This window comes from Rosa chinensis, chromosome 5, assembly GCF_002994745.2.
Source record: "Rosa chinensis cultivar Old Blush chromosome 5, RchiOBHm-V2, whole genome shotgun sequence".
NCBI classification, from domain to species: Eukaryota; Viridiplantae; Streptophyta; class Magnoliopsida; order Rosales; family Rosaceae; genus Rosa; species Rosa chinensis.
In genome coordinates, this window is record NC_037092.1 from 28,308,008 (window position 1) to 28,322,706 (window position 14,699).

Consider the following 14,699-nt stretch of genomic DNA (forward strand, 5'->3'; position numbering starts at 1 on the left):
TCAGAATCAGGTAGTTTCAAATCACGTTGAGATTTGGCGTCTTGTTCGGGAAACCTGGGTCAATGCGACTTGGAGCCCATATAACTCCCTCTTAAAAGTGCCACATGATTAGATATGTTGCGTGGTTGTCATCTCATTGCCATCACCACCGTACCCCATGGCTGCCACCATAAACCCCACCACCACCGCCCCAAGGCCAGTACTACCCATCAATCCGTCAAAAGTTCAAAGAAGGATAACTCGCATGTCAAGCTAATAGCTGAATGTTCCCTTTTTTTTTTCTTGTTTTTTTCGTAGTACTGTTTCTGTTCTTGTTTTTGTCTTGTCTTTTAATTGCATATTTCTCTTTTGACTTAGCTGGCAGAATGAGATGTGTGTTACCAAGCCATCGCATTGCTTTCAGACCATATTCAAGAAAACAAAACCATAAAATCGAAATCTAAACCCTAAACAAGAAGCACGCGCTCTTCTTGTTTAATTGATCCTGGATCTTCTGGTCATATTCCAGCCATATGGGAGTGGTTGTCTTTGCAATTTTCAATTCTGTTGCGTCTTCTTGTTGGAACACATCCCTCCCAATATTGCCAAATTGGGTATGGAATATGGAATGAACACTACAGCCTGCCTTGTTTAGACCTTAAATAATGGAATCCAAGCTTTCAAATGGAATTGCATTTTAGAACGATCTTAATGATCTTCCAGAAGTCTGTGACATGGTCTCAAAGTAGAGTCTTTTCTCTGCAGGCTGCACTAGCAAATGTTGATTTATAATTCTTCGCGCCGAATTTATAATAAAGAAAAAAAAGGACAAATTATGTAATCGTATTGTTTAAAAAAAATTTATATAGTTTAAAAGAAATTAAGAACTACGCCTACAAAATTATTGACTACAGATCTAATTCAAATGTGTCCATAATATTCTTCGACATGGCTTACCGACCAGAGTGCCTCTAATATTAGTAGTATTAATACTTCTATAAACCGTCCTTAGGCATTAAACTTGACCGCTTTTCCTTTTTTAGTATTACTTTCGGCAATCTAAGTTTGGTTTTTACAAATCTTATTTGGGGCACCTTGCAGTGTTGCAAAAAAATTTCTACGTCTCATGTTTTGGGACCTCGAAACCAGTTTCTTAGCATTCTTCTCAAATTGTTTGGCTACTAGCACGAAATAAGGCATAATAGCCAATTTGCTACCTTAGCTTTCACCTTGCTGTCAATTTGCTACGCTAGGTTTTATTTTAGCCAATTTGCTACCTTAGGTTTTCACAATTAGCCAATTTGCTAACCTAAAGATTATTTCTGGCAATTTGCTATCTTATATTTTTTAAAATTAGCCAATTTGCTACCTTTTCGTTATATTAATTTGTCTATTTCTTCATCCAAACATGGATTAATTTTGAAAATCTAAGGTAGTAAATGACTAATTTTGAAAATTTAGGAAAGTAAATTGGTTAATCTTGAATACTTAGAATAGCAAATTTGATGGAAGGGTAGCAAATTGGCTAAAATAAAACCTAGGGTAGCAAAATGACTAATTTTGAAAACCTAGGGTAGCAAATTGGCTGAAATAAAACTTAAGGTAGCAAATTGACATTAAGGTGAGACATAGGGTAGCAATTTGGCAATTAAGCTCACGAAATAATTGTTTTTGCTCAGAGTCATGTCATTTATGAAAGACAAGTCACCACGCAACACGATTAACTCTTTTGTATGTGAATCATATCGTGTTAATATTTCAGTTTTGTTACTGGAGCTGATCGCTAACTCCCATTGCCTCCTTTGGTAACTGGTGCTTTTTTGTTCTAAATTATTTCTCCGAGTAGGAAATGGAAAAGGAAGTTCACAATCCCACGGTGGCGCGTGTATTGTGTTTACAAGCAATCCGAGAGTAGTCCGGCGCTGCAGTCATTTGTTCCACGTTCGGCAGAACTCAACTCTCAACTGGGTGACCTGGAAGTTTGAATTTGGAAGCACCCACCGTCTTCCACGTGTCAGCAAATCCGCGACAGCTGAGAAACAAGAACAACAAACAAACCCATCACCCATCCAATCACACACCACTTTCTTCCTCCTCCTCTGCTGCTTTGCTTCCATTCCCAATTCTCCCATTTCATATTCCATCACACTCAATTCTCTCCCTCCCCTAAATATAAACCAACCCCCCCCTTCAAACTTTACCCAATTCTTTAATTTAATGATGGGTTTCCTTTAAGAGTCACACCCCATAAACAGAGCTCGTAGCCTCATAGCCCACCAACTTTATTTCCCCCTTTTCTCGCTTCAACTCGAAAAAGTCGACACCCCATTACCCCCATCTTTATTTACAACAAGCTCCCAGCTCCAATTTTCAATCTTTCAGTTTCCAAAACAAAAACCAAAAATCAAAGATCCCACCTTTCCTTCTTGGTAAAGTTTCCGTTACTAATTTATTTCATTCAATTACGATTATAATCAAGGCGTTTTGAATTTGAATGAATTACTGCTCTTGTTTGATTGTTTTTTACTTGATTGTTTGCAGGTAAAAGGTTGTCATTGGTAATCTTGTGATACTGAGCGACCCTTCTGATGTTTTATTTCCAATCAGTGTACCAAAAAGCTGTCAATAATTTTTCATCTAGGCCTCCCTTCTTGTATTCCATTTGCTGCCCTTTTCTCCCTTCTAACATCTTCTTTATCCGTTGCCTTAATTGCCTCCGATTCCGCCTCAAAATTTGACACTCCCTACTGCTTTGAATTTAACATCTGTATAATGGCGGGGTATAGGCCTATTTCAATTCAGGACTTGCCGACACATTTGGTTTTGGAAATCTTGTGCTCCGGGAGCCTCAGTGCCGTTGATCTTTTGCATTTAGAGTCGACTTCTAGGACTTTCGGAGGGAGCGGGGGGTTGTATCCTCACAAGTTTCGGTCATTGGTGGATTATGCGGCGTTTCAGCTGTGTATTTCCCATTCTGTATATGCTAAAATGGAAGAGAATGCTCAGACAGTGCTGTTTGAGCGGTGCGGTGGCAAGTGGAAGAGGATTTTGAGGTTCTTGCAATCCGTGGAGCAATCGTCTGACATGGTGGAGACTTCAGCAGGCAATGTACTATTTTCTTGTTTTTTAAATTTTGATTTGCTTGTTGTAGGAGGTGTTGAAGGAATGAGCAATATTGTGCGATGCATATTATAAATTGTCGAGTTACTGATTACATTGTCATTTGATTACCATATTGACTTAAATGGAGTTTGTTATAGTCTCTTTTTCTACCTAGTTCTCCAAATTCTTACCTTCATAATAGCTGTTATGCACGTGAAAGATTCAGAACGAAACCTGCCTCCGTTGTGTGGCATTCCATTCTCTTGCCTATGTTAATACTAGCCAGTAGATTTTGTTTGTTATTTTTAATTTTAAGATCTTATCTGCCTATACATGCATGTTATTCTCTTGAGAACTTTTCCAAGTTTCTTTTCATTTGAAGTAAAATGAGAAGTAAGATATAGATTTGAAAACAACCAGGAACGGTAATATATAAGATTGCCTACCATAGCCTGACCATTTGGAATGGGACTTGACAGAAAATCACATGATTTAGTTTATCTGCCAACAAAATGAAGATCTGAATTGTATTTGGGGTTTCTTCTTTTCGGATTTGTGAGATAGCTTGATTATTTGTTGACGTTGGTAATAGTCTTCATATTTTTATGCTACTTGTTAAGTTTTTGTACTATTTTTGGGTCACTTTTGCTAAATGCTGCAAAAAAGATTTGTTAACTTAAATTGTTTATATCAGCAGATGCATATTACCACTGGAAGGTATCACACTCTGCTAATAAGCAATTCATCAGTCTACTCATGTGGTTCCAGCTTATGTGGTGTTCTTGGCCAAGGTCCTGAGACTAAACTATGTGTGACATTTACCCGGATTAGTTTTCCATCTCCAGCACATGTGGTCCAAGTCTCAGCCTCCCACAACCATGCTGCTTTTGTTATGCAATCTGGAGAGGTGAGTATCTGCTCATGCCTCATCACTGCTCTACCTTATTTTGATCTGAAGCAACTTTTGTGATGTCCTGTTTGTCCTTGGCAGTGAATGATCAATGATTTTGATGTCAGGTGATAGTATGGATTTTTTTTTTTTTGGGGCAAAGGATGGCTAAAACTAGGTAAAATAAATGAAATATGGGTTTAGACACTGTCAATTAACATCACAGAGAAGGCAGTAATGTAGACTGATTCTTTACATGGAGTCGTTCCACCTGAAACATGAATTCATAAGCAATAATGTTCCTGCTTTCGTATTTGAAGCTATACAGTTCCATTTAGAATCTGCATGTTCCATTTTTTGTCTTTCTGTTTTATGCTTTCATAGATGTCTATGAACAATATGACACCCATGACTTGGGGGTCTTCTTCCTATGATAGATTATTGTGGAGATAGGTGTAGAACTGTTGAGGCAAAATGTGTGTTAGCCTGGAAGATCTCATCATGAAACCAGGTTTAGAGTTTGGTTGGGATTCTGCTATCTATATCTAGTTATCTAATCTTAACATGACTACTTTCTGGAACTATATGCCATTTATTCTCCGTATCTTGTATACCTCTTATATACCAAAGTTACTTTATTTTTCCCATGTTAAGTAGCTCTAAGCCTTCTAATAGTTTCCTTGATGCAGTAATGATGTACCTATGTCTTGTTATTTGCATGGAAGCTGCATTGCTTAATATTTTAGACAGTTGTGCATGATCATCCTGCTTTTGACATTGACATATTATATTATGAGTTCAAGTTTGGTATAAGCACATATGCCATGCCTCTTAATGATACAGGTTTTCACATGTGGGGACAATTCGTCATTTTGTTGTGGGCATAAAGATACAAACCGGCCAATATTTAGGCCTAGGCTCGTAGAGGCAATGAAGGGAATTCCTTGCAAGCAGGTAAGTTTTATCAAAATTGTTATAGGTACTTGAATTAGGTTTTGAATATAGGTGAACAAGTGCATAAGTGATGGACATCATCCAATTTTCTCGGCAAATGATAGACTTTTTACTGGTGGAAGTTATGGTGGGAGTCTTGACCTCTCATGTCAATAACAGGAAACTCTAAATCATTGAAATGATTGTGTAATTTGAGCATGTTGTCAGCTTGGTATAGTATTATGAATGTAGAGTTCCTAAAGGTCTAGTTCTGATCATTCTTCCGATATATTTCTGCTTTTCATCCTGAAAATTTACTAGCCGCAAGCTCACATCAACAATTTCTGAAACTTGAGTCTATGTTACTTTTCTATTAATGATGCAATAATAGACCTCTTCGTTTCCATTGATTTCAATGCATAGTGTTGTATCCTTATGAGTTTTCTTACAACTTCTTTTGTGCAAATTCCTCTTTGTTCTTCCCTCTTCGATGACATTGTAAAACCCTCTTCCTACAACTTGTTTCAGGTTGTTGCAGGGCTTAATTTTACAGCTTTCCTTACAAGACAAGGCCATGTTTATACATGTGGGGCCAATACACATGGACAACTCGGTCATGGAGACACCACAGATAGCCCAACTCCCAAAATTATTGAATTTCTCAAGCAAATTGGCTCCATAATTCAGGTTGCTGCTGGTCCGAGTTACGTCTTAGCTGTAACTGACAATGGAGTAGTCTACTCTTTCGGGTCAGGTTCTAATTTATGTCTTGGCCATGGAGAGCAGCATGATGAGTTCCAACCACGTGCAATCCAATCATTTAGAAGGAAGGGTATTCATGTAGTTCGAGTCTCTGCAGGTGACGAGCATGCAGTGGCACTTGATTCCAGTGGATTTGTTAGTATCTAAACCAAAGATGAACTTTCCACATTTTGTGCTTTTGCTTGGCATGTATTTGAATTCTCATACAAACCATTCTAACTTTCTCTATGGTAATTGCAGGTATATACCTGGGGTAAAGGGTACTGTGGTGCATTAGGCCATGGGGATGAGATTGACAAGACTACCCCGGAACTCTTGAGCAGAGTTCAAAGCCAGCTGGCCGTGCAGGTTTGGCTTCATTCCTTTTACGAAGTTTTGTTATTTTATGCCTTGTTGTGCTAGGTTGGCCCAAATTGTAAAAAAAGGATGCAATTCTACATAAACAATGAACTTGATATTCCAAAACTTGCATACCTGTTGAAAAGAACCCAAGTATGCACTCTTTTTTTTCTCCATGCTCAGGAGGCGCTTCTCATTCTAAATCCATAGCTCTGCTCTAATCACATATTGAATTTTTCTAGGTGTGTGCAAGAAAACGGAAGACCTTTGTTCTAATGGATAATGGTTTAGTATATGGTTGTGGTTGGATGGGGTTTGGTAGCCTTGGGTTTACAGACAGGGGACTATCTGACAAAATCTTGAGCCCTCGCATCCTTGATAGCTTAAGACCTCATCATGTTTCTCAGATTAGCACTGGGCTGTACCATACTGTTGCTATCACTAACTCTGGACAACTCTTTGGATTCGGAGATAATGAAAGAGCACAACTTGGGCACGATACACTGAGAGCATGCCTCAAACCAACTGAAATTTTTATAGCAGAAATGACTGATGAGGTGAATCTTGTTTCAGAAAACCTCTGACGTCAGGGAGATGCCATCTGTTTTATGGAGCAGTATGATTTTCTTCCCTAATAGAACACCATTAGATTTTTCACCGGCATTTAAGAGATCGTCGACAAACTTGTTTTAAGAGATTGTCGACAAACTTGTAACTGTGTAAGTAGGTAAATAGTTTTTGTATCAGTATAGTGTGCTATGTGTGTAACACGATAGTAGTTTTTGTTATTGATTTTTGTGTATTTGTTGTGGGAAATTAGATTCCATAAGAGAGTTTCAGCTACAGCTTCATTGGCCACTGGATTTCATCTGTAAGTTGCCTACCAATAAAGCTTCTTTCAGTTGCTTTCAACTTTCCATCTGTAAGTTACTGGACTTGAAGTCTTTAACAACTCATTTAAGGGGCGACTGGTTTTAAAATGATTGGACTTTCTTTTGTGCTGTCAATTTGGATTTATTTTTGCATAGTTGTTGAGGAAGTCTTTCAGTTACTGGTCCTTCTTATAATCTATTTTTGTATTAGATGTGTGCAAAACCAGAACACAATCCAATCCATCAAAGGGACTCGGTTATTTCTTGTGAATTCCCAGGGTACATAGTACAAATAACCAAAGGAGTAGAGAACCGGTACATCATAGTTACACTAGATCAAAACATGGAAATTAATTTCCAATACATTAGTGTACCAGTACATCATAGTTAGTACAATAGTAACCAACCTGTTGTATGGTAGACGAAGGATCCTTAATTAATCGCAAGGAGTTGGTCTAATTCTCGGGGGTCTACTGCCAATCGGTACAAAAGGGGCTGCCCTCAAAACATATTGGATCTTGCTTCAAAGGGGTTTGAGTCTCACTCGATCTAGTTCAAAATTCAGAATTTTTTTTCTTTGGTTAAGAAGTACAATGATCAGCATTCCCCAGCAGGTATACAAACAACTTGAGACAAAGAAAATGCTATGATGAAGATGAGAGATATAGCCAAGGAGTAATGTTACATCACCACTATTAAAGATATGATCAAGTATTGAAGTATATAGTCCAAATAGTTTTACTCATACAAATCCAAATCAATATAGGCAGTCTGAAGGTAATTGATGTTTGACACTTCTATAACTTTACTTATGGAACCCACTTGCTAAATGCTTTAGTATGTGGCTGTGTCTAATCTCCACCTGCTTGATAATTTCATTTCTAGGTATCTTCACACCATAGGTGTAATAAGTTTTCACCTAACTTGTACATCTGGTCACTTTGGATTTTATTTAAAAAAACAGAAAGGAGGTACAATTTTCAGTTCCCAGTCCTTTTCAGTATTATTTAGGCAGTATCAATGAGACAGTACCTACCAGCCAGCTCTGATTGAAACCACGATTAAACTTCACCAGCTTCTGGCATTTCCAATTGTGAACAACTGAACAAGCATTCATGAGCTTTTGTGTTAATTTGTCCACTCTTGAGTAGTTGAGTAGCAGAAATAAACAATGTGCCCTTCTGTTCTGTTAATGGATTAATCTTCAATCAATGAGTCTTTAACTTTCCAAAGTCTATACCTCATATTAGAAATAGAAAGCAAGTATATTATATACTTTCCTTAAATGTCTAATTGTGTGTCAACTTATTGAGAAACAGATTCTAGTTTTGAATCTGGCATACTACAGATAAGACTGTTGATTTCCAAATTATGTGATGTTCTGAGTTCCTCGATCGTCAGGTATACTTTCAAAACATGGTAAAAGTCTTGAAAAGGAAAAAGTCTTGCTTTTCAATCTTCACCATGACTTTTATCTTTTTAGTTGCTGCTCTTTTGTTTAGTTCTGTAATCAATATATAAGGATAGCAGTAGCAGCATAACACATTCTTCCGCTGCAAATGTTGTCATTACCATACAATTCCAATTCCATGAGTTTAGTCTCTGCTCACATTGGGAATCTGCCAAAGGCCACAAAGCTGAAGACTGGGAAATGAAAATGATTGAAACAAAAGAATTATGCCTTTTTTTTTTTATAGAAGAAAAGAAAAGAAAAGAAAACAAAAGAATTATGCTTTATTTCCAAGAAAAAATAAAAAAATTGATGCTTTGTTTGATGTGTTTACACATGTATTTTTTGTAGTATTTAAGAGGCCACATGTCCCATGAGCTGTCAACACAGTAGTTTGACAAATCTTCTCCACAGACAAAAATCTTTGAAAACCAGAAGCCATGTGTTAAACTTTCTTGATTCTTTTATACACCAGAAACCCAAACTTTCTTGATTCTTTTATACACCAGAAACCCAAACTTTGAGAGTCAATGACATAAGCATCTTGACATGACCAGACAAATAGATATACCCAAAAACAAGAAAACAAAATAATTTAGCACTAAAGATACTAAAATGTTTTAAGCTGCCTTGAGCCTGGTTTTTGTCCCTTCAAAAAGTATAATGAAAATGCCAAAATAGGCAAAATAAAGATCCCAACTGGAAAAGAAGAAAAGATCACATACAGAATCATACAAATCCCAGGTCCCCAACATTGCAAGACAAACTTGATAATTTTGAGAACCAAGATTTCTCTCCCTATTCACATCCACACAAACCTCAAAACATGACTACCCAAAACCTACAACCAAATACCCTCTTCCACATTCTAGCCCATGGTTTCCAAATGCTCCCTGAAAACCTTTAACATCCCAGAAAAAGTGACAATCCCCACAAGGCTGCAATCATCCTCAATAACCCAAACATAGTTCACTCTGTGAGCAATTGCCTGAATCATCACAGCCACCAACGAGCTCTTGGGATGACACACTATAGCCTCAGCCCTCCTCACCATCCTAGCTGAGTAGCTGTTAGACCTGCTGAACCTCCCAGACCTCACCATTCTGGTGCTACTTGGATATACTGAGGACTCCTCATCTGATGATGAAGAAGAAGAAGAAGAAAACATTGGTGAATTGGAACTTGAAGTACTTGATGAGTAACTCTCCAAAGCTCCTTGTAATTTCCTCTGTTTGAGTCTCTCAGTCACAATCTTGATCAAGTACTCAGGGGGTCCTCCACAGTCAATGTAGGCCATGAGCTCTCCGCATGACAGAGTGGCGATGGCTGCAGCCACCGACTCGTCACAGCTGGAAAGAGTAAAAGGCGAGATCTCGCCGATTAACACACCATCAATGTCCACAACCGCCACTGAGGTTTGTTGTGTCAGCGACTGAGTTATGAGCCGGACGGCGGAGTCAGCCGGGGAGTGGTAGTTGATGGCCAAGATGTCAGCGGTGTTGATGAGGCCGAGTGAGTCGATTGAGAGAGCAGGAAGGGGTGAGAAGACCCCAATAGAGTTGAGGAGGAACCGGACTACGTCTTCCTGTGTGAGCCAGCAGAACTCTTGTCCGTTGTGGATGGTGCTTGTGGTGCTGTTGATGGGTTTTGGGTGTTGCTTTCTTCTTGAGTTGCTGCTTTGCCTGGTTTGGATTGGTACCACCAGGTTCTGGATTCCTTGGAGCATTAGATCAATGGCTTTTAGTAAGCTGAAAACAGAGGAAACAGAGATTAGAGACTGTACTAACCAAAACAAGTGACCAAATTTGAAAACTTTTAAATAAAATCAGATTAGTTTTGGGACAAGTATCAAAATGAGTTGTACACAGCCAAAATGAAACTGAAAAATGTAAAAAGCCCGGAATTTGAGTAAAACCAGAACTTCTGAGAGATGGGTTGGATTGGTTAAGTACCTGCAAGAAGGCTCTACGTGCATCACGGTTCCTGCAGTCTCTGTCATGGTTTCAGAGACGGGTGCCTTTAGAGCAGCGGAGGGAGACACGAGGTTGGCATCTTGGGAAAGGTAGCAAATCACATCGACCATGCAGACCTTCCCGACGCAGCGGCACTGTTCGCCGGCGAGGGTTTTGGAGTGGTGGTTGCAATCCCAAATGCTGAGGAAGTTTTCTTCGGAGGTTTTGAGGGCCTCTAAGGCATCGGCGACGGTGGCGGAGACGGACAGGGACCTCAGAGCCGGCTTGGCTAGACAGAGGTCGGATACCTCGTGCCTCAAGAAGCTCACTGCCATGCAAGACGGAAGGAAACAATGGAGAAGTGAGGAGGAAAGGTTGAAGAAGACGATGTAAAAGAAGCAGAGGAGCTGGTGAGGTTGTGGAGTAATGATGGTGGTCATAGTGGGGAGGTATTTATAGGAGAACGATACATTTGGTGAGGTCAGAGAGTTTGGAAAAAATGTGGAGGTAGTAACATACGTACAAAATGGGTGTGGGGGCCATACTAAACAAAAGAATTATCTCACAAATTGCAAAACTAGAGACCAGATTTAGAGCATGTTGTTGATCCATTTGAGCCGAGGCAAGGGGTAAGAGGGCAAGGGGTGAGCATTCATCCCTTTTTCTGTACTTTGTTAATCTGTCGGGGGCATGAACATGAACGAGAGTAAAAAATACGTATTAAAGTAAGTTTACCTGTTAGGTTATTGGGTCAGCACACTGTTCACTCTGTTTTCATCCTTTGTGTCTGAATTATTGGATCAGTTACCGTTCATTGAACATTCTATTAATTTATTTATTGTAAATGATAAATATATGATGTAAATAAATAGTAGTAATACATTATGAAAATACAACCAACGAAATCGTAAATGTGGACTACTTTATCGAACGTCCAGTGTCCAAGGAATCGGAATTACTGTTATACATATATACATTACATTACTTCAAAACAGTTAGATCTCCTCATTAATTGAAACAAATCATCCATATTTAGTGACGGTTGGTTTCAAATTTCTAAAGCAACCAATGGCTACATTGCACATGGCCTAAACAACTGTTTCTTTTTTGCGCTACGCGACAAAAGCATATTCTACACTCGTCAAATGCTTTTGTGACGTTACGCGACAAGAATTTGCGCTTGACCCAAAACCTGTAGGAATCACAATATACACTTCCAATTCGGAAGAATCATCCCTAAAGATAGAGTACCCAAAACCTGTAGAAATCACAATATACACTTTTAATATCAAACACCATCCTTAACTCCTGGAGTCACCCTACTCCCCAAATCACATCAACTCCAATTACAAAAATACAAGTCTCAATTGAAAATCTTTAATCCCACAGGTTATCAGGGCAATCTCACAGAGTAAAAGAAATCAAGATATAGGTAGGTTTGATAGGAAGCCTACAATCAAAATAGAACCGTAGTAGATGCTATGCCTCAAATCCTACTATGCTGAACCTGCTAATCTGCAAACTACGCATTTGAAACCGAAAGGCCTGAGGGAAAGTAATTGAAAAACGTTAGCGTGAGTGGACGAAAATAAATAATCTGAAATAAAACGAAAAATGATAACTTAATACTTTCCCATATTTACTTTTGTAAAATCAATGATGCATGTAAGTGTTGAAGAAAAATATTTCAAAGAATAATAAATTTGTGAAAACTGAAAACTTATAATTCGGACCAACGTCACCCCACTGGTTAAGTAGTGAAAGAAAACCGAGGATTCCGATAACTCGTAAATTTGGACAGCCCCACTAATCAAGTAAAATCAGACCAGCCCCGCTAGTCAAGTAAAGTAGAACAAGGAGAATAAGCATCGAAAGAAAACCGAGGATTCCTATAACTCGTAAATCTAGACCAGCCCCGCTGATCAAGTAAAATTGAACTAGTCCCGCTAGTCAAGTAAAAAGTAGAACAAGGAGAATAAGTATAAGTCATACAAGTGAGTATCCCAAGCTTGGGTAAAGGCCTCTCAGGCTAAAAGTACTCCCATACTCATGTACCTATACACCACAGAGGTGGATAGGGTACTGGGCTTTCATGATACTACCACTAAGGCAGCACCACATCACCACAAAGGCATAAAAGGGCTTTCGTTACTCCACCCTGAAGGTAATAGTCACATCGCCTCGAAAATTGAAACGACATGCTAGCATGGTAACATGCTCACAACAAGTATGGCATAGGATCCGAAGGTCATGACGGAATTCAAATCAAGTAAACAATTGTCAAACATTTCCAAAAATGATGATCGAGGATCAAGCCAATAACCAAATTTAGTTCATATTCTGAAAAATAATCACTGAATACCAAAACAATAAACCAAGCCAAAATTTCATATTCCGAAAACAAGATATAAATAAACGATTATTTAGGAAACATTATTGCATGCATATTATTTAAAAAGAAAATGTTCACTCATAGTATAAGGCTAATGAGGCCAAGCATAGGGATCTTCGTTGAACGATGGCTCAGTACATCATCCTGTACACCATTACAATTAGTAATGATAATTCAAAAATTAAATACGATTTTAAAACGAAACTTGAAAACCCCTGGCACAGGTAATTCGTCGAATCTCCGAAATCACATCAGAATCAACCCAAACTTCAAGAGTTTCACCAACTTAATTACTTTAGCATCGGAATGAAAAATAAGGACGATTTAATGATCGGATCTCCTCGAATTATAAATCAAAAATACGAAAATTATGAAATTCCGATCGTTTTCAAAAGTTCACCAATCACCACAAAATTCATATCAACACCTTCGTATCGCCAAGCTCGATCAAATAAGCCAAGGCAGAAGGCCAGAAGAGGCACATGCGCTGCCGAGTCAACCCGTAAATTGGATCACAAAACAGGTGCCGAAATGTTCCTCTCAACAACCCCTTCCGTTCCTAAAACTACAACAAAATCCAACTGGAAGCCAAAAATTTGGAAATCACCTAAAAAAGAATCGGAAAAATCCTAGAATTTCAATTCTTTGATTCTGCCTCCTTGCTTTGAGTCGGCGCAAGATACTTAATTGAATGGTTGGAAAAAGAAGGATCAGCTTCAAAACCCGACTAGTGGAGCCGCCTGAGGAGGCCGAGAAACTGAGAACTGATCGGAAGAAGAAAACGGGTCAGCCGAGAACTTAAACTCTTTGATTCATCGTTGCCGCCTATTGGTGGAGTCTGAGGCCGGAAATCGAACCGACGAGAAGAGGCGAACCGAATGGTGCAGGTCCGGCGGCCTGAGGTGGCGCTATGACGGAGGATTCGTCAGGTTTCTGGTGGGGGTCGAGTTGGGTTCACGGGTTGTACAGAGAGAAAAATGGTTAGCGGCATGGGGTAAGTTTCTGAAAATGGAAACTTACCAAAGGTAAATGGGCTATTTTTAGTAAATTTTTCGAAACAATAATTTTTAGGTTTTAGACCATAACTTTCTCATCGAACGTGCCACGTGTCCACTGTCTTGATTGAACGTCCTCTACAACTTTCATAAAGAAAATTTTCTTAAATGATGAATGAAACAAAAAGTCAACTTTTTAGTCCACTAAAAGTTCGAAACAAAAGTAAAAAGTAAGAATAGTTGTCGTCTACCGTCTAAATGATTAGTAAACCGGTAAATTAAGGTAAGGGACGTAACAATACTTTGGTACAAGCAATGCAGGATGAAAATGAAGGCTAGCCTATAGCCAAGAAGAGGGGGCGCTTGTTGGTATCAAAGAAAAAGAACCCCCCAAAGTAGAAGAAGCAATATGAGGAAGCTTGTCCTCTTCGTCTGACCTATCCAAACATACCTCCTTGCCCAACGTCATATTTTAAGGAGAAAATCTGAGCTAAAAGTAGGTAGTTGTTTTCTGCCTGCAAACTATAAGATTTTTTTACATCTTGATAATGGAACTCCTGAAGTACCGTAATTGAGCGCATTGGCGAAGGGAGTTTCACTTAATATTATCTTTTTGTAGGGTAATGTTATAGTTGTTAGGCTCCATGAATAAGTGAGATTCGATGTACAAATGAATGGTACATAGTTCCCGTATTGGAAGATTTATAAGTGTCGTTCTGGCCTGCGATTGTTAATGAAAATTTTCATTTACTTAAAAAAATGAAAACTATATATATTTCTAGAAAAAACAAAAAAACAAAAATTTGAAATTTTTTGATCCATCAAGTATCACAGTGTAAGATGATATTAACAAAAATAGATTAACATAACTAAAAAGTCAATTCATCATTTGGGACATTTTTGAATCCCGCATTTTTGAATCGACAAATGCATTGGGCAACTCTTTAGTTGAATCAACTAATACTAGAAACTGCTCACACACCCTATGGGTGTAGAGAAGTGGGTGGTTACCAATCTAGAAGTGTGTAGTTAAT

The 14,699-nt window shown here is 38.6% G+C and overlaps 2 protein-coding genes across 3 annotated transcripts; one reads left to right on the forward strand and one right to left on the reverse strand.

The window, feature by feature from the left end:
- Positions 1-2,057: 2,057 nt before the first annotated feature.
- LOC112165634 (PH, RCC1 and FYVE domains-containing protein 1) lies at positions 2,058-6,916 on the forward strand. Of its 2 annotated transcripts, none has more exons than XM_024302221.2 (7): positions 2,058-2,408; positions 2,521-3,087; positions 3,776-3,988; positions 4,814-4,924; positions 5,432-5,800; positions 5,906-6,013; positions 6,247-6,916. In XM_024302221.2, exons 2-7 carry the CDS (start codon positions 2,752-2,754, stop codon positions 6,586-6,588), a joined length of 1,479 nt encoding a protein of 492 aa, XP_024157989.1. In that variant the 5' UTR covers positions 2,058-2,408; positions 2,521-2,751; the 3' UTR covers positions 6,589-6,916. The 2 variants fall into 2 exon arrangements, with proteins under 2 accessions (XP_024157989.1, XP_024157990.1); XM_024302222.2 differs by having other exon boundaries at positions 2,063-2,408; positions 3,779-3,988.
- A 2,072-nt stretch (positions 6,917-8,988) lies between these two features.
- Positions 8,989-10,711, reverse strand: LOC112164966 (CBS domain-containing protein CBSX5). The gene is made up of 2 exons (XM_024301336.2): positions 10,279-10,711; positions 8,989-10,074 (listed from the first exon to the last, which is right to left on the reverse strand). The coding sequence occupies exons 1-2, from the start codon at positions 10,611-10,613 to the stop codon at positions 9,195-9,197; spliced, it is 1,215 nt and encodes a 404-aa protein (XP_024157104.1). The 5' UTR covers positions 10,614-10,711; the 3' UTR covers positions 8,989-9,194.
- Positions 10,712-14,699: the final 3,988 nt, after the last annotated feature.

Bases quoted from the DNA above. Each gene is read 5' to 3' on its own strand.
- LOC112165634 (XM_024302221.2), top strand. From the start codon at position 2,752: ATGGCGGGGTATAGGCCTATTTCAATTCAGGACTTGCCGACACATTTG. The intron at 3,989-4,813 runs GTGAGTATCTGC...TTAATGATACAG, and splicing joins TTGTTATGCAATCTGGAGAG to GTTTTCACATGTGGGGACAA. The intron at 6,014-6,246 runs GTTTGGCTTCAT...GAATTTTTCTAG, and splicing joins AAAGCCAGCTGGCCGTGCAG to GTGTGTGCAAGAAAACGGAA.
- LOC112164966 (XM_024301336.2), bottom strand. From the start codon at position 10,613: ATGGCAGTGAGCTTCTTGAGGCACGAGGTATCCGACCTCTGTCTAGCC. The intron at 10,075-10,278 runs GTACTTAACCAA...CTCTGTTTTCAG, and splicing joins CACGTAGAGCCTTCTTGCAG to CTTACTAAAAGCCATTGATC.